Source organism: Drosophila sechellia, chromosome 2L (genome assembly GCF_004382195.2).
Source record: "Drosophila sechellia strain sech25 chromosome 2L, ASM438219v1, whole genome shotgun sequence".
Classification (NCBI taxonomy): domain Eukaryota; kingdom Metazoa; phylum Arthropoda; class Insecta; order Diptera; family Drosophilidae; genus Drosophila; species Drosophila sechellia.
Genome location: NC_045949.1, coordinates 11856285 through 11877898, shown reverse-complemented (window position 1 = coordinate 11877898; position 21614 = coordinate 11856285). Strand labels below are relative to the sequence as shown.

Below are 21614 nucleotides of genomic sequence, written 5' to 3'. Positions count from 1 at the left end.
GGCCCAATGGGCAGAGAATGCAAATTTTTCGCACCTTATCCACCGTTCTTTGTTGATGTCCACATGCCGACTCTGCAAGGCAGAGTCCAAATTTTAGAATGTGTGCTGTTTTGCACAGCTACGAATGTAGGTTTGCGAATTAAAGTTAAAGTGAAATTCACAGACAAAAACTATAAACAACCGCTCAGTGTCAATTGTCATCATAGCTCAGTGTACATGTTTATGTATGCGATCTCAATATTTTCATTTTGATAATGTAAAACAGCTGTTCAAATCATCACGACATATCTTTAAGAGAAAAGCAACAATTTCGCAATTTTAGCGAAAGAAACAGAGAAAAGCAAGACTGCTTTAAATTGTCTCTTTTTTTTAAGCATAAACTTTGAAATGAGTAAAGCAAAAAGCTCTCTCTGAAAGCTTAATCGCTACTGCCAAGAGAGCGAGCGCTTCTCACCACATTTCTGTGTTTGTGTTGGCGTGTCGGAATTGTTGCTGCAAAATGCGTGCAACATCGCCCGCTCCAAAATGTCAAATGCCAAGTAAATATTTTAAAAATAAGAAAAAATTAAATGTTCGATACCAGCAGGTTGGGAGAGGGAGATGAAGGTATTTTCGTTAATCATTATTTAAAAGCGCCACTTAGATTTGTAAAATATTATTGTATATTATATATATAAATTATTAAATTATATACAATTTTTCTTTAAAACTTAAATATAAAATACTTTACTTTGCTTTAAGCAGATGTTTTTATGTCTTTAAACGCTTTTTTCAAAGCATTCGAACTCATTCCCTAAAAATTGTTCTATAAAAAGTTTTTAAAACATATTATGAATAATAACAAATTATAACACTACAAAGTTCTTAATAAAGAAAATAATATCTTGAAGTGATCTCAAGATTTTTCCTAAAATAAAATCACATATGAAAAGCAGTCAAGACAAAAACCGTAGGATGCCTAAAAGCATGCTTCTCAAAGTCCCAAAATCACTGTATCAGCACCATGCTCGCAATGATGTTGTAGGCAGCCGGCGTGATTCGATCGGATCGGAATGGATCGTGTGGCTTTTGAAAGAACAATCACCCACTCGGCCTAGTCGCTCGTTCAACGTTCCGTGCATCGGTTGTCACCGCCGACTGGGAATCGCATTATGTCTGCCCAAGTGGAGAGCAATGTTGGCAGTGCCGGTGCCAGTGAAAGTAACAACAATTGCGTCAAGGATGTCAGGCTCCTGCTGCTGCCGGAGAACTCCACGGATTCGGATGGCAATCCGGCGAGTGTCGCTTCCAGCGCGAAATCGCACAAGAAATTCATTGATTACCTGACACGAACCATTGATGTGGGCCATGTGAGGAGGAAGCGATTGTGGCGGGTGCCCTGGTTTATTTTGCTGATGAGTTTTGTGCAGGTTCGATTTTATGCAGTTGCTCCACTTGTTCGATTGTCTATTATTTTGTGTTTTCCTTTTTTGTCCGCCCGTCAACGTGGCGTATGAGTGATGTTGTGATGCGTGTGTTCAATTCAGAAAATCATCTACAAACGATGAAAAGCCTCCGGCAGATAAGAAATTACATAGGCTAATAAATTACCTGTGAAGATGTCAAAGGTGAAACATTTTGTGATGACTACGGCGGTGCTTATCAATTTTAAATTAATTGAGTTTGAGTTTCTTCATGTGAACCGAACTTAAAAATGAAATCACAAATATAACATTAGAGTTTAAAGAATTTTATATTCATCAAAATATTTTGAACTTTCAACTGATAAGCTCTTAATTTCTTACTCATGTGTAGCTAAAAAAGCGAACATAAGTGATCTACAATGTGTTTGTTTATAGTCCCGCATCTTAATAAGAATCTTTTTACTTGATTTGTTTTAAACAAAACATTTCGTTTGCTCTTGTTTTGTTTACCCGTGTGTTGTGCCATTGTGTGAGTGCTTCATAAATAATTGTTCTTCATATGAATTTTCATTCACTGGAAAATTTGTTCAATAGTTTAAGTGTGTGGATTTATTGCGGTTTAAACTAAGCGGAAAATTAGTGTTATATTACATCAATCAATTCAATAAAAATGCATCCCAAGCAAATATAATGATTGTGTTTTAAGGGTTTTTATTTTAGACACCTCAGATAAAGTTGTCCTTTGACAACTTTCTTTTCAATTCTTAGTTGTTCACCGTGAATCAAAGTTGTTTGTGCAACATACTTAATCCAAATTAGCCCTTTTAAGTTAGTTATTTGTTATTCCTACTAAGAAGTACTCAACCACTTAATTGCCAATTGGCTCCTGGGAAATTGGCTTCGAAGAAAAGTCCCACAAGTGTGACCTATTTAATTTGAAACTCATTAATTAATACCTGACTGCATACCTTCATTACACACTCTGCATACTTAGTAATGCAGATCGGTGATTTGAAAGGTTTTATTGTTTGGCCCAACCCAGAAATCGATAATGATTGCACAATCGAACGCGTCGCTTAGTCGTCCGATTTAGTAATATTGCCATTTTAGTCATCGCATTGATCGAGTGCTGCAACTTGGAGCTCTGGCATTTGTCATATTTGGTGGGATCGGGATGCATGTTGCACCGATTTGGTGTCGCCGCCGTGTTTCTGTGGCTGCTGTCAACTCATGCGGCGCGCATTGTGCGGCATCTCAACTCAACACTCGCACTTCGCAGTTGGCCAAGTGTCGATCGATTGAGCGAAAGTGACAGCCAGTTACCATGACACTGTTCTGCAAAGTTGGGATTGCTTTGTTATGGCGAAGACAACTTACTTCTCACGATTTCAATCGAAAACTGACACTTGCCAGAGCTCAATTCTTAAGATGAAGTTATCTTGAATTGCATTACTTTACTAGACTAGTACTTTAAATTTGTATTATGCTTGTGAATAGGCTATATTAAAATTCAAAACAAGAATCATCCGCTTATTCACCAAATTGTGTTCTTATCAAAGAAGTCGTTGATACATTTCATATTAAGCTGCAAAAATTTCTGTATAATTTTTAGTTAAATCTAATTTATTCTGAATCATGAGCTTAGTTTGTTTGCAGTATGATTTAATCTTCTTTGCTCATTACCAGATATCTTTGCACTGGATAGCTAGTGAGTGTATGCAAAAACTAATGATCTTCAATCCGGAGTGGAACGTCGAGTACTGGCGCCTACTGACCTATATGTTGCTCCATTCCGACTACTGGCACCTGACTCTCAACATTTGCTTTCAGGTGAATATCAATCTTTGACCTAATAAACTCTACACTATGTTTTGGATCAACAAAGTTAAAGTAACTATATAGCAGATTAACTTTCCATGTATTGTACATTATTTAAAAACTTTTGACTTACCACTCCTTCCTAAATCTCTTTAAACTGTGAGCAAGTACTTTAATATATCATGAACTGCTCGTTTAAATGCCATCAAGCACTTAGTTGGCAGTAATTCGGTAGTCACATCCTGTCGCTCGCCACCTGTTGTTGCATTGTTGTACTAAGAAGGTTAATGTCTCTGCCAGTGTTTTATAGGTATCTGCCTGGAAGTGGAGCAGGGTCACTGGCGTCTGGCCTTGGTCTATATGGTGGGTGGCGTCGCTGGTTCACTGGCCAATGCCTCGCTGCAGCCCCATCTCCATCTGATGGGTGCCTCCGCCGGGGTCTACGCCATGCTGGGAAGTCATGTGCCGCACCTGGTTCTGGTCAGTCAGCTGGAAACCGCAATTTAATTTTGATTTAACGTTTAACGATCCCTACTTTGTCGAACAGAACTTTTCGCAATTGTCGCACCGCTTTGCCCGCATCGCCTTCCTGCTGATATGGTTCCTCAGCGATGTGGGCTTCACAACTTACCACTTTTGCCACAATCACAATCGCAATCCGCGCACCAGTCTGGAGGCGCATATTGGAGGGGGCGTGGCCGGAATTCTGTGCGGTTTCATCGTCTACCGACGCCTGCAGCCAACAAATCAAAAGGCCATTTACTTTTAGTCTCAAATAAGATAGTGCATTTCAAATTTATTAAAGAATACGTTTTAAAACAAATTGAAAGATAAAGATACAAAGATAACAAAGACTTTTATCTTATAGCTTAATAATTGAAATCCAATTAATTTCTGAAGAAATCGTTAAACACTGTAAAAAGTTCAATAACTTCTTAGACTATTTAATATTCTGACAATCCAACAGTCCTTAAATAAATATTTCTTGTATGGAGTATCTTTTATTTGGTCGCAAAATCCGTTGAAAACTTATAATTCATTCTTCGTGGTTCATGTTTAATTTCGGTGTTATGAATAAACAATAAATTTACACCTCATAAAAGGTGTACTGTGTTTTATGGCTTGTTTTTTGTGCTCTTCACTTGCCACACATTTAATTGGCCTATACTTGCTAACTGAATAAGTCTGTATAGAATTTATTAATTACTCATCGAGTGGCTTTGGCCAATTAAGGCTGACGGAGACAGGAATGTTTAATTTAAACTCATGGATTCCATAATGATTAAATTCAACACAATTCGTAGAAACATTTCCCCAAACTAGCAATTTGTTATTTGTCACAAGGTTGAAATGCGATCAATATTTATAACCCAATTTGTTGGCTGTTGTTTTGACTTTTCATCAAAATAAATAATAATTTTTAATAATTGACAACAAATACTTTAGATTTTGTTGATTTATTTGTTAATTTTATTAAATATATTTCGTGTACTTTTTATCTAATTATAGCCTTAATTATTGTATGTTATAAATGCCATGCTAACTTTTACATACATATATTAATCATTTTTTCTATAATACAACTTAGGGTCTAGAGAAGGTCTAAACTACCCTGTAGTACGATACGAACTTAAAGCTAAAAACTGACACTTAACCGCTACAGACTTCCTGTGGGGATTACAATCGTAGGGGGATATCTAAATTAACAGTCTAATGGGCCGCACTTGACGCCCACCTCGGTGCACTTGCATTCCAGGCACTGGCTGGATAGCTCCACGATAATGCGACCCACCCGATACATGCGTCCGTATATGTTGCAGCCAGCCAGTTTCAACTGACCAAGCGGATCATCGCCACCCGGGAGTCCACCCACTAGACCGCCTCCACCAGTCCGCTCTACCGAACCAGAACCTGAATCCTGGTGCACATCCTCCGGGGATGATGGCGCTGCTGGTGGGGCTGCTGTCGGCGGTCGTGTTGCATGCTGGTAATGGTGGAATTGCTGCTGCGGTGGCTGCTCATGTTGCTGCGGTGCTTGTTGCTGCTGCTGCTGCTGCGGTTGCAATCTGTGCGGTCTTACCTCATAGCTGGTATCCATGAAGGGTAATTTGTCGAACGGTGAGTTTAAAAATGGATGCAGAGTGCTCCCCGTTGTTGTGGCCAGCCCCGCGGTTGTTGACGCAGTTGATGCCGCTGATGTCGCTGCTGGCGGGGTTCGAGTGGTTGCCGGTGTACTTTGGCGTCGCGTGCCACTCTGGACTTTGCGTCTATTGCTGGTCTGTTTGTTTTTCGTTTTGCCGTTTCCCTTTTTGGCAGGAGCACGTGTCGTCACTGTTGGCCGACCAGTGGTCGATGTTGCTGCGTTGCTTGATGCAGTTGCTGCAGTTGCTGTTGCTGCTGTTGCTGCTGTTGCAGTTGCTGTTGCTGCATTTGCTGCTGTTGTTGATTTTGCTGTCGTTGGCGTTGCCGTAGGCAGTTTCTTAAATGCAGGCACTGTGTTGCCCGCCGCATCCTCTTTGGACAACTCCATACCGAGCAGCTCATCCAAGAGTTTATCCAACTTATTGATTTCATATTTATCTATCAAGGGGGCTTCCTTTTCCGTTGTCGTTGTTGTGGATGTGCTGGATGTGCCGCTTGTGGATGACGATATGGAGGAGGCTGTTGAGTTGCTAACACTGTAAGTGACGGTCTCGATATGCTCTTCAATCGGCTTTTTGTTCGCCTTGTCAACGATTAGTTCATCGAGATTGGGCGACGGCTCTGTGTGTATGACATCTTTGAAGGGGTCGGGTGTAGTGATTTCTGAAAAAGGGCGATAAGGAAATGGACATATTCAGATAAATCTCTCAAATTCAGTGAAGTGCAAGAAAATATAACCTTGTTAAAGTTCTAAAAACTTCAACTCACCTATTGAAGCAGTATCATTTTCCTGTGCCCCCGAGGTTGTGATGTCGATAATGTGCTGCGTCACATGGAAGTTATCAACTGGGCCGCCGATGCCACTCGAGGTGACGTGCTCCTGAAGGATTTCGCCATCGATAACCAACGGTTCCTTGGGCATGAATCCGCCCTCCGTTTCGGTGGGTGGTGAGAATCCATTGTGCGGAGGTGGCAACACAGGACTTTCGAAGTCGAAGTTGACGTAGGCCGCACTTCCTTCGTATTTTCCACCCACATGGACCACTGGTTCTGGAGCAGATTCCACGGCTGGCACTTCAACGTTGAACTTGTACTTGTAGGCAGCCTGATCCGGCTGGGATTGTGAGTATAGAGCCACCGTGTCATCCATGGTATCATAGCCAACCACATCCATCTTATCGGAAGCCACCTTCTGCTGATAGAAGTTTGTGGGATACTGCTCCTTGGGAACCGTATCCACAGCATCGGTTGGAAGGAATGGTATAATCTTCAGGTTGGGCAGACTGGGAGGCAGTGTGGGTTCACCATTGATGTCCAGTGGCTCAGCCTCCAAGATACTCGGATTAGTTTCGATCACCAGCGGTTTGGGAGTACTAGTAACATAGGGTTTGGGTTTTGTCTTGCCAAAATGTGGCTTTTGGTTGCGAATAGTGGGTTTTGTTGTGGTGCTGGTGGTTGTAGTTGTGGGTGTCGGAGTGGAAGGTATCGGAGTTGTGGGTCTATGAGTTGTGGATTTCGGTGGGGTTGCGGGTTTTGCAGAAGATGGCTTTGCAGTTGTAGGCTTTGTTGTTGAAGGTTTTGGCGCTGTAGGTTTTGGAGTTGTAGGTTTCGGATTTGTAGGTCTTGAAGTTGTAGATCTTGGAGTTGTAGGTTTCGGAGTTGTAGGTTTTGGAGTAGTAGGTTTTGAAGTAGTAGTAGTTTTTCTAGTGGTGCTCGGCTTGGGTTTCGCCGTAGTACTAGGCGTTGTTGTGGTTTTAATGGTGCTATCTACTTTGGTTTGCTGGGTGGTGCTTGTACTTGGTTTCTCTGTGCTCTTGGCTATTATAGAACTAGTGGTTGCATTGACCCTCTTATTTGCCGTGCGGTGGGTCACCGGTTGACCATATTTGCTAGTCACCACCAACATGGGCGGCGTCACTGTGAGATTCGCCAGCTTGGAGTTGATTCGCGTGTGAACAGGCTTGCCACTTGGCAGTGGTCGAAATATGGGTGGTGCAGGCAGATTGGTTGGTTTCTCAGTGGTAGTTGTGGTACTTGTGGAGCTGGCGGTTTGATTGAGTGGTTCTTCGAGTATGCCAGACAAGCCATCTATCAGGACATTGAATAGACTCGGTTCCTCTTTTGGAGGGGGCATTACTTCTGTGGCTGGTGTTGGCCAAATTCCAGCATTTGCGATACCAATTTGTTGGGCTTCCGCCGGCAGTTCACCCACTGCCATTTCGCCATTGTACAATTGCTCATCAAAGTCCTCGGCAATGCGTTTAATGCTGTTCGTTGAAGGATTGAACTCTTCCGGTTGATTTAGGGTGGTGCTAGTCTCCAAATAGGCTTCTGTTTTGGGGCCCAGTTCCTCTTCATCCGGACCCAAAAGTATATCCATCCAGGAGAGTGTGTTTTTGGCCGTCGTAGATTCCGGTTGCCTCATTTCTTCGTGGCGCGTGGTTTCCGTATTGGGACCCAGTAGCAAATCCAGAAAACTTAGTGCCGTTGTACTGCTCACCTCATCACTGGATTCGGTTCTCATCAAAGGCGGTGCCTGGGTGGTTCTTATGCCCACAAGATCCAAGTTATTGGCCAGCATTTTGTTGTTATTGCCATCTATGAACTCAAGGCCTTCGCGTAGTGTGTCCATAATGCTCTTTTCACTACTGACCTCCAGGGGATTGCCCAGAGCAGCTCTCGTCGGATGACGATCGTGTGGATACCGCTCGGCCATGGAATTCTGCGGAATTAAAACTGTCTCCTGTTGATCCGGTTCCTCCTTGCCAAACAGCATATTATACAGATTGAACTGCCTGGAGTTGTGCGATCTACGGTAATCCCGCTGACTGCCGCAGTCGTAACTCGATGGACAGCACTGACCCTTCGGCACTACCGGAATGCAGTTCTTCAGTGCCGGCGAGCACTTCTTGGGTGCACATCGCCTGGTTCCCCGGATGCAGAAGCATATGTCGCAAGGCTTGTCCGCATCCGATCGCATCTTCTGACCCTCTGCGTAGAACTGGGCACCTACAGTGCAGCCTCGATTGCGCTGCAGGCGCTGTGACATACGCAGAAAGTGCTTGTTCGAGGTCTTCCTGTAGCGCACCTCCTGAGAGGATTTCCCAGACGTTTTGCTGCTGCAATCGTATCTCACGGGACAGCAGGTGGAGTCCACAAAGATGGGCTTGCAACCCTCCACGGGCAGCATGCACTTTGGCTTCACACACTTCTCGGTGCCACCTATTGGTTGAAAAAGGAATTTATTTATATAAATTATATAATATATCATTTTTAATCATACCTATGCAATAGCAGTAGCTGCACAAATTCGAAGATGACATGGCAGATCCCGACTTGTAGACAGTTCCATTTTTCACACAAACTGTAAGGTACAAAATCAACTTTAGGAACTTTACGGTTATCAAATATAATATATTACATACCAAACAAATCCGTGTCGGAATCATCTGAACGTCTCTGCAGCATATTATCGTTGACCACCCGATCGATGGACTCCCTTTCGTAGTGATCCAGATACGCGATGATGCGCCGCTTGGTGGGTATCTTGTAGAACGCATCCAATCTTGCGCAGGAAAGATACGGACAGCAGGAGCTCTTCTTTTGGACGACCACACAGCCTCTGGGCGGTGGCATTGGCATTTCGGGACACACTTTCAGACGACACACTAGTGTCTTTCGGTTACACTGGCAATTCAGACACTTCTCCATGCTGGGCACCACCGATTTGTCCGCAAACCAAGTGCCATTGTGGTGGCAGCCTAATGATTTATTGGAACAAATATGAAACTAGTATTAATAGTATATTGATAGCTGTAAGTCGCTAAACTTCGTTTTGAAATGGTTTGATTTTGGGCTTTGCACTAAGTTTTCTATAGCACGACTAATGGATTCATAACATTTTCCACTTTATCAGCTCTTTTCCGCTGCAGAGATGCAACCATCTCACCCAATGCCACACATTTCACAGACATTATCCGCTGGCCCCGAGCTCACCTGTATTCGGTGTGATAAATGCATCCAGCTGTGCGGGCCATAGGAGTAGTAATGCCGCCGATAATATGCTGACTAAGCGCAGCGTCATCTTCGTTCGTGGATTCCGTTCCCGTTCCCGGTTCCGTTGCGTAGATGTGGACGTGGATGCCGCCGAAGAGCATGAATAATGCAACAGAGGCGACTTTGGACGTGGGCCAGGTCCGAGCAGAGTTTGGTACCCCCTGGTTGTTGTGTTGCCCCTTTGGGTATACCCACGTATGTATATATAGGTGTGTATATTAGTATCCCAGCTGATGCGGCAGGGCAGAGCTCCAACTTGTCTGCCAGATGTGGAGTCGAATGCTTCTAATGCTCCGCAAATGTGTGTCACGCAGAGGCAACTTTCGAATGACAGCGGCGGCCAACGGTGCGCATGACCATTTGGCTGCGACTTGGACAAAATTAAACCGAACTGGAAATTACCCGCACAATTTGCTGGAGCATTGCCACAGGTCGTCGTCGCTCTTTACTTGTCGCCAGTGCCAAAGTTCTGCCACACTTTTAATGAACCATATATATATGTATGTATATATCCACAGACGGCGGCAAAAAAGGAAAATTTGTTCGCTTCACAGCTGCAAAGATATGGAGAAAGACGGAGATGTGGGTAAGTGCTGGTCATTAGTGAGTGCTACGTTGTTGAATAATGTTAGCGAAACTATGCAACAGGTTGCCGGTTCAAACAACTTCATTTGAATAGACTTTTCCAACGAGGCAAATCGACATGCGTACTACACGTTGTGCGCGGGATTGTGAAGATTAAGATTAAGTAAGAAGGTAAGTAGGTGTAGTAACTTGAGTTATTACACTCTAATTTATATTTGTATAAAAGAAAAATTCCAAGCTTATTATCTGGTATAAAACAACTAAGCCTCTTTAAGATGATTAATAGAACTGCTTAAGCTTAACAGTATTTAAAAAACAAATGAATTTCTCTCTATGTTAAGCCCTTGCTTAGATCAATGGACTTAAATCTTTCACCTCAATGCCATAAACTTTCGGCCAAAAGCAGCTAAACACGAAACAGAACTTCCAGAGTTTCCAACTTAATTCCCCAATAATTTCACACAACTTTATCGCTTTGTTTATCTGCACTGCACTTCGAGAGTTTGGCATAAATTGGCGCACGGAAATGGGCCAAACGCAAATGCTGCCAAAATCCATCAATAAATACACAGAAAGAGGGGGGCAGCGATGCCAAGTCGCAGTCATAAATAATAATACTCAAAGCAAGAGGAGCTCCAAGAACTGGTCTCAAGAAGAGTTCACTTCACACTCCTCGGAGTCCAGAGAACCAAAAAGCCAGACGCGAGTTGCATGCAAACGCAGCAACTGGAAAACAGCCAAACAAACATGAAAATCAAATAAAGCCCGGCGAATGGCGGTCATTGCCAGCGAAAGATCCACCGACTGACTGGCCAGACTGCTGGCCACCGAGTTCTCCAAGAAACATCGCCCCCCCCACTCCAATGGCCAACAGGCAAGAGCCAAGAGCCAAAAGCCAACTAACAACACACTACACACAACTTACAACTAACAACAAACCACAACGACATTGTCGTTGTTGGACGGAGCACTCCGAACTGGCCACTGCAGCCACTTTCATTAAGAACGTGATTAGCAGCGAAAACTCACTGGCATGCAAATGGAAACGAAAAGTCTGGAAAGAACCGGGCAGATTTCCCGGCTCCATGATGGAGAAGAATTGTTACCCTCACCAAATTGGTAACTAACTATAACTACAAGGAATTGAAAACACCTAGTTCATAATTATATACTTCAATATAATTTATATGTATTTAAGTTTAAAAAACGATGCAGGACTTTTATTAATATCTATATATCTATCTATATGTTAGTTTTCAAGCCAAAAGATTCATTTCAAGTATCTGGTGGAATGTTAGGAGAACCCATCTAATGACCATACCCCCAGTGATCTCAGCAGGAACTCAATCTCCAATGGGGAGAGCTTCTTCGCTTAATTGGAGCTCCGTTTGCATACCGGACTGGTGGGTCTGCTTTTGGCCTTGCACAATTTAGTTGGCAGTTGGTTCTCATGACAACTTTTAATCAAGTCATTATATCTGACTGACGGTCCTCGGGATATCTATGCTAGAGAAACTTTCACGAGCCACGAAAACGAGCAGAAGTCAACGAATACGAGCCAGTCGAATTTCAGTTTCACACAATAAATCAGCTGTAGTTGACTTTTATTTTGTTGCGGTTGACTCTGCTTTTAATTGAGTGCCACTTGTGGCCGGTGCCTCATTTGCATGCCACTGTCGTGTACTTGGCCATGAAAATGAAGGCTTAGAACACTGAAATTACTGACTGCAACCAGCGGGGTGGGGGAAAGGGAATCAAGAAGAAATCTCTCTATCGCAGAGATTGCCGTAGGAACTACAAATTTCAGTTGGTGAAAATCACCAGCTTAATTACACATTTTCCGCAAGCAATTTGCCATGGGGGCCCAGCATAATTCCATACTTTTCCACGCACTCGCAGATAATATCAAGCAATTCTATGGTGATTCTTCTGCCATATTCAGAACGTGTGTAAGCCCAGTCGCCTCATAAATAAATTACTGTAATTACATGGCCAAAGACAAAACCAGACCAAGCCAAATCCAACCAAAGCGAAAGAAAGCGAGGCTGTGGGAGCAGATGCCACTCAGGTGTCCAGCACAAGAACCTCTATAATGGGGCCAAGCAATTACGCCCAGACAGCTTTATTTATTTATTTACCCCTTTTATTTTGTATTTCAGCCCGAGCAGCATACACTGCGCCAAATTAATCAAGTCATTTATTAGACTGCCACCGGGCTTTTGGAGCGAAAGTGTTGAGATTAAAAGTCCCTGATTGCTCGATTAGTTAATCACAATGAAGTCGTTCGCTTGGCTTCATCAACCCAGTTTACTCGGATTTCGAAGAAATTAAAAGTTTTTAAGGTTTCGGTTTCACTAACCCAGTTGAATGAGTTTGTAAAGAAGGTATTTTACAATGGAAATGGAAAGCTAAATCTAGCCAAGAACTGTAAATAATAAAAATACAAGAGTGATCAATGAAAATCAGTTCTAAAATTTCCCCTTCGAAAGTTCAAAAGTTTACTGATTGTTATAAAAGTGGTTTTTAGTTTACCTCGAATGCTATGTCTTCTGTTAACAATACTATTAAAAATACGATTGAAATTTGATGGCATGGCACATGCAATGCAAAAATCAGCTCATTAGTAGCTCTAAAATATATCCCACAACAAACGGAAAATTAAATGAAGTGTGTAACTCCACTAATTTATTAATTAAGACCAAATTCAGCTTCTCAGTCGAGTGTAACATCAGTATTTAGCAAAAGTGAAGACACACATGATGGTGTTCAGCCAAAGAAATCAACCCAATTGACTAGTTCGACTGTTCCGAATCGCCACAAAAACCACTTGGCCGACAATAAATTCCCCATTTGAGCCAGAAAAGAGCGCCACTGTAGCCGTGACATCGATTCGGCAACAATAAAATTGGGTATTGAGCATTCGCATCTGATAGATACTTTGTTGGCCAGTCCGACCATTTGACACAGTAGCAACGCCCCACTGACAGATTTATTTATCCGCATCTGACTTTTCGGGAAGGCGATGGAGAGCACTCCCTCCATATTTGGACGTTGATTTGTGAAAGGCGAAAAGCCAAACGCCCATAGTCTCGAGTTGTTTTTCACTCCAGATCACAGATCTGTGGAACTGGCCTTTGTTTTGTTTGACTACTACTGGGCATATTTTTGGGCGCATTCTAAACTTATAATTTGTAACAACTTTCACCGATCGAGCGATCGTGGCTAGCACAACTAGCACTTAGGATTATGTAAATCTCGGCCAGGCAAAATATCTAATAACAATGGGTAGCTACGGAAAGAGTGCATTGGATGGAATGGAAAGCGATTCAGATTCAGATCTGGGCCTATTTTCACTTTTGCAAATTGTCTTAGAACACGGAACGCGTATAGAAATCGAAGTCAGTGCGAGTCAGTAAGCGATCATTGAGAATTGAAACGTGAGCATGACTACACTAGTCAGCAAAAGTGGGATCACTGATCGTGTAGCTCAAACATTCAAACTAAAACTTCACGTTTTATTCATTCTTTGTAGTCTGAATGCACGACAAGACGAACTTCAAAGATGACAGCTGCACATAACAGGGTATCTTATGATACTATCTTTAGGTAGGTATTTAGGTATAGATATAGCAGTCAAGATAGATACAATTTCTTGTATTGAAGTGTTATTCTCCTTTCTTTCTCAACAATTTGTAATGCTTTTAATAAGCATAAGCACATTTGCATATATGAGCTCGTCTGTGTGCGGCTTCATCATAGAGTGAAATTCGTGTCATCATAATGACAGAAATGCCAACACGCTTCAGCTTCACAGCTAGAAAATAAATTTGGCAATACTCGGGCCATTGAAATGATTCCAGCATAAAAAGCACATGCCAAACTATTCTGTCTGAAAATGCTGAACAAAAAATACAAAAAAACACGACTTACAGACTGTCAGAGCCATCAACATGTGTGGCTCATTAAATATGCTGCGAACACACAGCAAGTATAAGAAAAGCAGACGAGAACCAAGGAGTTTGAACAATTTTCCTGTCCAACTCTATTGATGCGACTACTTCGACATCGGCGATGCACACGAAAAAAATTATTGGCTTATAAACTATTTAATTGGCCTTTCGGATATTCAGCCATTATCATTCAGCAATAAACTTAATAGTTTTCGTTAAGTAGAAGCCACTTAATCAATTGGTACATACGAGTAGTAATTTAAGCAATTGTTTCCTTAAATTAAAAATAACTATGGTGCGTTTTATTTATGATTTAATGTCAGCATTAAATAGGTGTGCATAACATAAAATATATTTATATACATATATAGCTACTACAAAACCGCTATTCTAGGATCTCTAAATGGGAAAGAATAATTCTTAGGTCTAGATTTTCTGTATCTTTTTCGCCCGGTGTACGTATCCAAAGTTCCCCTTGGCTGCAGACAAATACCTGTCATTTAGTGGACGTCAAACATGTTCGACCTAGCCCCTTGAGCACCTGTAGCCCAGCTCCACCTCGCTTATTTTTTCAGGCGCGCGATCGGCGATCTGGAGTCGGAGACTCCCCATCCCGAGCCCCAACCAAAGTTATTAGAGCCGCGAGGGCCCAATAAATGGGCGTCGTTTATGCACCTCATCATCAGCGATTGCACAGATCGCAGCTCTGTATTCTTGCCTTTTTTTTATTATTTTATTCGCTGTTTGGCCAAGCGGAAGTTGTTAAATGAAAAGGCAGAAACGAGCATAAAAGGGGTAGAGGTGTCGCAGCGGAACGAAGAGCAAATGCTCTTGGAGGAAGGTCCTTCGGATGGTCATGTCCTCAGCGGAGATGTCATGTTAATTTCAGATTCCTGGAAGCCGCAATTTCGCATGTTGGTGTTAAAGCCACGACGGTATGTGAGTTTACTGAATAATTAAAGAGGTTTGTGAGGGACCTCAAAACTAAACATAGCTTCATTAGAACTAATATTTATATACCCTATCTTTCTAGCACCCTAATGGCTTAACCCATTCACTAACTTCCCTCGTGCCATTAGTCATAAAATTTAATTGAATGAATGACGTAATAGCTGACTTGTTAATTATGAATGTCTAAAATCGGGCAGTTACATGCTGGCCAAACGCTCAGCCCGCAAGATAGATAACTAAACGTGGATCGGGTGAAAGTCAAGTGAAGTGGAGTCGGGCTAGCTAGCTTCTCCTGCACTGTAAGGAAACTAGAACAAACTGCACGATTGTGGCAAATGGATAAGAGCGGAAAACCTGCAGAACTGGGAAAGGTTTTTTGTGTCGTCCAGCTATGGCACCTTTCACAAGAGCCCAAACCATCAGCGAACCCACAAACGAAACTGCGCCAAACAATCAACCGAAAGTTCTTAATACCCCCAAGTATCTATTGGCAAATTGATGTCGCCCTGCTTGGGTTCTTTACTACTTTTTTTTTTTAGGTACAAAAGGTTCAATTCGAGGTTAAATAATCGATTCGTGATGCGGCCAGAACGGCGTAATAAAATTGTCAACATGACAGGCCGCGATTAATATAGAGTTAATATTTATAATGCATAAATCATGCAGTAGATGGAACGTGCTCCATTGCCTTGCATTACTTTTCCCACAATTTAAAGATGCGACTCCTTGGGGCGAATGCAGAATGCAACTGCTAGAGATGGCACTTTTGAGGTCTATTTGCGGGGTCTTAAATGGTTTCATATTTTTGAAATATATATACAAATTACTAAAATATAAATTCGAAAGAAAATGCAAGCTTCGTGCTTAAAACCCCTTCTTAAATGTTATATTTTTTAAATATATATACAAATTACTAAAATCGAAATTCGAAAGAAAATACAAGCTTTGTACTTAAAACCCCATCTTAAATGTTAAATTTTTGAAATATATAATTAGTAAAATCCAAATTCGAAAGAAAAGCAAAGCTTTGTACTTTAAACCCCATCTTAAATGTGTCCTAGTTTTTCAAATCATGGCAAGTACATCTATTGTGTGGTTGAGAAAACTCCATAAGTGCCGCGAAACATGATCATAATGCCATCACACGCGCATCTCTATGGGGCAAAGCCAACGACCGGCCAGAGTTTGTGGCAAACTTGTTCTGACTTTTGTTACAATTGGCGATTCCTTTCTTTTTTTATTCAGCTTTCTAGCGCTGCAAGACAATGCACCATAAAACTGCAATGGAGTTGTGATCGCTGTTTTTTTTTTTTTCTTTTTCCTAGCTGCTTCCCACTGCACCCATTTCCATTTCAGTTGCCATGCAAATTTCTGACTCGTGTTGTTTTTCCGTCTCGAATGTTTTCCTCTTTCCGGGCACATTTGTCAAGGTGTCTTGTAAACAAGGAAACCAGGCAGCCCAAGAAAATCCAGAGACTCCAAAAGAATCGAAAAGAACCCCGAAAGAACCCAGAGCCAAGCACCGTTAGATCAGATGCAGACATAGTGCTTATATAACGCATTGCGCCAGCCAATTGTGTTTTTGTTTTATTGGTTACCTCTTTAGGCCATAAATGGTAGTGACAAAAGTCGGAATTTATGGCCCGCTGACAGTTCTGATAAATAACCTCAGGCCCGACTTTGGCTTAAAGTGGCCCAGGGTTTGGATTTTGTATTTTGTACTTCAACTGGCGACGGAATGGGGCGTGCTGCAGGTGGGGAAAGCACCTAAGTGAGCCATAAAATGTTTTATCTTCGGCTCTGTTCTTGCAGCACGTCGCCGTGAGGAGTCCGAAGTTAATTAGCAGGGAATAGATGGCTTTTAAAATTCCTCCTCCTGTGGCAATTAATCTGGCAATGCGTTACAAAAAATGTGCCGACAGAAGTCAAGGAAGCACATGGACTTACGTTTTATTGAAGCATTGAAGAACAAAGGTCATAAAAAGGAAATTTATATCTACCTATTAAATTATATTGATACCTATGAGACAAATGACTCCTAAGGGTCCACAAAATACATTTAAATACATTTATAAACTAGGTACTAAAATGTTTAGTTAAATCAACAACAATCTAATAGATTAATTACGAAGCCCATATTTTGCATAATATAAACCTCATATATGGACTATATAACACCCTTATATAGGGGTAGGTATATCTAATTTCCATAAGTCTGCTTATTTTCTGTGTATTTTGCTGATTTTATTCAGATAGTGGCGACACAAAAGAAAGAGATTCTCCTCATATGGCCAGGCTAAGTTGGTTTGGTTTCTGCTTTTTCGCTGCCTCTTTATACGTGCACTCTTTTTCAGCTGGTTGCCTCACCGTTGCAATATCAGATTACGTGCGGGCCAGCTTTTGTTGTTCTTGGCCGGGTACTGGGGCCTCTCCTTAAGTGCCCAGTGCTATTCGGCATATCAGATGTTGCTAATGTGGCCGCGCTAACTGTGGGCCGGACTACAGCGCACCACTTGAAAGGAGAGCTTAGATACCGGATACCAAGATACAAGATACTTTTTTTCGACCTTGAGATGGCGGTCGAAGCTTAGCAGCTCCCGGCCCTGATAATCGAATTTGTGGCACACCACACTTTGGCCAGATTATCGAGATGACCAAAGGGCAGTCAGGAAGTTCTTTTGATAGCTTAAAGATATCAAGTGACTTTGTTAGCTTATTAACTCGACTAAACTCTTAAAATTTCTGGTACGATCATAATATTTATATATTTTTTTTATAACTAATTGCATAAGTGAATAATGTGAATTAAATATTTTAAGATTTTTTGAGACTTGAGACTACGTTATTAAAAGTTCTTGAAATCGCTCTTAAAAAATATTTACATCGAATATAGGTCATTCATGGACCATATGACTGTAGTGTATTTCGACTTCCAGCTAAAGACATTATTATATAGCCTAATGATGCTTTCTTCCCGTCTTCGGACCCAAGCTCGTAGATTTCCTTCATCTTCCTTAGTTCTTTTACTAACATTTTCAATTGCAGGCAATTAGCAAATTCTCTTTGGGATCGCCTTAATGGCCGTCTAACGTAAAATGTCGTCTTACACACGAGTTTTATAGCTTCCGCTTTGCATTATCAAATATTATTGGTGTTGTTCTACCGCTTCTTCTTCTTTCTACCTTCTTTGCGATTGCATGTCGTCACGTCAAGCTCCAAGAAGTGGCAAGAAGAAGCAGAAGAATCGGCGCAGCAGCTGGATGGAAGAAAAAAAACCCTTGGCTATCTAATGATGATCATTAGGAGCGGTACTGTAATCACACAGAAGCTAAACTCAAACTCAAACTCCCAGCTGAACCTTAAGCCAGTTCTTCTTCTTCTTGCGCAGCTGCTTCTTCTTGCTTCTTTTTGTCAACATAAAACGGTAATTTCTTAAACAAAAAAGTAAGAACAACATCACAGTCAGTGTCTGAGTAGCAAAAGATTACTCTGAACATTTATACACAGGAAACAAAGACGAGTTTATTACTTTCAATGTAGTTCGTAGAAATCCAAATTATTTCTTACGTAATGTTTTTTGAAATACTTATTTGTATTAAGCCGAAAGATAAATTTATTTTACTAAGTATTATATTTAAATTACATATCTAAATAATAATCATTTCTTATTTTTTATATTTTTAATATACCCATTTAAGGGTCGACAAACTTCGCCCACAACTTGTACCATGCTGAATTATTTCTAAGCTATATTTATCTTTGCTTTGTTGACCCTAATTTTTTGCAGTGTAATTAAAGCCAATGCAACCTACATTCTCTCCCTTGATCTCCACACTCTCGGTCTTCTCCCTTCTGGTTTCCCCGGTTTTCCAATTCCGAGTGCGTTTTTTTGCGGCTGTGCGACTATTGTAACGGCTTAGATTTGTCTTAGGAAGTCGCCTAAGTTTTTTTTTTGTCGGCGTTGCCTTGGGTTCATCTTCCCCCGACCGACCGAGCCCCCCATTTCTCACAGTGTGCCCCAGTGATGCGACTTTTTATGTTTGCCTGCCGCTGCTGGCATCTTAACAGTTAAATGCTTAGTTTACATCATTAGCATGCCGTTTCCAGATGTTTTCTTTTCTTTTGGCTAATAAATAAGCAATTTGGTGACTGCTTCTTCTACTGTCATCGACTATTTCTTTAATTGGTCTGCGCAAGCTGGTAAGCATTATTTAATTAGCATAGATTTGCTGGGAATCAGAATCACTTGATTAACATTATACAGTTGGGAATATATTTGCTGATTCAATTAAATATATACCCCCCTTGCCATTTATTACCAGAAAGTTCGTTGCCTCAGTCTTTCGTTTGTATTGCATAAAATATGAATTTTCATGTTTTCTTTACGCTTTGATAAATACGCAAAGAAGTGCAGAAATCTTTGATAATATTATGAGAGTCTTCCAAGAAACGAATTAAAATGTATATGTTGTTTTACCGCAGTCATTACACCTAGATCAACAAACACAGGAATCGTTGCCTGTGGGGCCAGTTCGTTGCCTGAGTCTTTCGATTGTGTGTGATTTTGCTTTTGTCTCTGCGGCCGCAAGAACGAGTGCACTGAAGCATGGACTTTTGGCTACGGCTGCAGGTTTTTGTGTGTGCCTACTAGTACTTATTTATCTGGCCACCAAGTCGGTGGATTCTATTAACCATGTAAACAATACCGTTAACACGACACGACGCGTTGGGAAAAAGCTTTTGGCAGCGGGAGCGAAACAGATAAATGAAATGTGCCGCAAGAATTTGCCAAGTTAGTGGCGGCAAAGAGGGAAAACGGCGACTTGCCAACTGCATATTCCCCCCTTTGGTAATGCATCACAGAATTGAACAGCAAGAACAGCTACGTAGAAAAAAAAAAGCGTGAAAAAGAGGCGACAGGAAAAACGGTTTGTGGAAAACACTTATTAAATTTTAGCATGCCCAAAGTGTGGAAAGAGCTGGCGGCGAGGCCACAAAGAACCGCAACAACGACCCCCAGAACGAACCAAGAATTCCCAGTGATGCATTCCTGGAGTTTTCCGCAAGTTCACATACCTGTCCAGGTTGAGGTTTTCCTATATCCACTCTTACTGTGGGGCACAAAAACAAAAAAAACATTGAACTCCACAGCTTGGTTTATTATTGATTTGTTTGTTTGCTTATGCTTGCACTTCACCACTGCCACTCAAGGGTTCGATCCTCCTTGACCACAAAAAGTGTCTTCTAGTCTTTGAGTCTCCGAAGAAGAGTCATTTATTGTGTTTTTTTTTTTATTATTATATCCACCTTGCGCGTATGGTTTTCTCGTTCTGAACGCGACGCGTGCTGTTTTCAAACTGAGGCTCGGCAACAAGTTCGAGTTGCTTTTAAGAAAAGCATTCGGATGAAAGTTGTCTGCATACTGAATTCTTTTTCTGTTCGAGCGCGCCAAAGATTCTCGTTCGAAAGCTGCAGCGAAAGAGATATATTCTCTCGAGAGAAAGAGAGTATCTGCTAAGAGAGTCTTCTCCACTCCACCGAAGGGAGATTAATTGCTGGTTGTACCGCCGATAAGCATGAAATGTCGCTTGTCCGCAGTTTGTTGGCCAATTAAAAATTAGATTTCGCATTAGATTTTGTCCATGAGATTGGCCAAAGTTCGCGGAACGATTGCAAAGATAAATGTCGTTTTTTTTTTTTTAAATAAAGACCCTTAATAGTTTATTAAAAGGGTTGAATGAACTAGAAAGTGACAAGCTGCCTTTATTGACACCACACATAATTGTCCGTGAGATGTGATGAAAATAATGGTGTAACTTTTGTTGGGCTTTTCAATTTTATTATTATGCCTAGCTTGAACTCAGTCTAAAGCCTTTTAATTTATAAACAAAACTTCCAAACTGAGATATAAATGCAAATTCTATATCTCTTAAGACGAGAATTTAATTGGACACTATTTACTATTTTTCAAACACATTTGTCACTTTATTTCAATCAACAATGCAATCTAGAGCCTTTTATTTATGGCCCACTCATATCTAACTCATTTCAATAATCCATTCTTCCCTTTACCAATTATAAAACCATTCGCAGTCTTCCCGACCGCAGAATCCAGACATGAAAAAATATAATAATAAATACTGGTGTGTGTATATACACAAAAGACCATAAAGCACAGACATTCATTCCGATGCCAAATGCCGACGCCAATAAAGCCCCCAAGTAAACAATTCCAGGCATTACTCCATTACTCATAATGGCGCAGCCAAATGTCGCGGTCGCATCCTCATCCTCATCCTCGTCGGCGGAGAAACGCAGCAAGCGCTTGGGGGAGCAGGGATCTGGAGACTGAAGACGGAGGAGCAGCCGCCCATATTGTTCGCCAGGTTGCATAAATCTGTTCGATTACGAATGAAGCACAGGGATCTGGTCTTGCCTCGACTTTGCTCAGATGAATTTCTTTTGTTCAGAACGGAGATGACATCGTGAAGGCAACATAAGTATGTATTTACTTCTATAAACTATAAACTGTCTTTAAACATATACTAAGCAAATTATTTTAATTTATTTTTAAAACTTGTTCTTCGTAATTGATGAAAACTCCAACTTTGGCTGAATATCACTCTCTATAGGAAGTTGCAGATCTAGTTTTTCGAGATTCGGGTGGACTCACTGCGGCATCTCTGGTTCCCGCATGGTGACTCCTTTA

At 41.4% G+C, this 21614-nt stretch overlaps 2 protein-coding genes across 3 annotated transcripts; one reads left to right on the top strand and one right to left on the bottom strand.

Annotated features, from left to right (window-relative positions):
• The first annotated feature begins 1096 nt into the window (after positions 1–1096).
• LOC6617721 (protein rhomboid) lies at positions 1097–4211 on the top strand. 2 transcript variants are annotated; one of them, XR_004362526.1, is made up of 4 exons: positions 1097–1409; positions 3090–3233; positions 3532–3701; positions 3769–3860. XR_004362526.1 is itself a non-coding variant. In XM_032725480.1 (4 exons), the coding sequence occupies exons 1-4, from the start codon at positions 1152–1154 to the stop codon at positions 3988–3990; spliced, it is 804 nt and encodes a 267-aa protein (XP_032581371.1). In that variant the 5' UTR covers positions 1102–1151; the 3' UTR covers positions 3991–4211. The 2 variants fall into 2 exon arrangements, 1 of the variants encoding a protein (XP_032581371.1); XM_032725480.1 differs by having other exon boundaries at positions 1102–1409; positions 3522–3701; positions 3769–4211.
• A 91-nt stretch (positions 4212–4302) lies between these two features.
• LOC6617720 (proteoglycan 4) lies at positions 4303–20256 on the bottom strand. The gene is made up of 6 exons (XM_002041996.2): positions 19982–20256; positions 9360–9973; positions 8789–9124; positions 8647–8727; positions 6132–8585; positions 4303–6026 (listed from the first exon to the last, which is right to left on the bottom strand). The coding sequence occupies exons 2-6, from the start codon at positions 9445–9447 to the stop codon at positions 4924–4926; spliced, it is 4062 nt and encodes a 1353-aa protein (XP_002042032.2). The 5' UTR covers positions 9448–9973; positions 19982–20256; the 3' UTR covers positions 4303–4923.
• Between the last annotated feature and the right edge of the window lie 1358 nt (positions 20257–21614).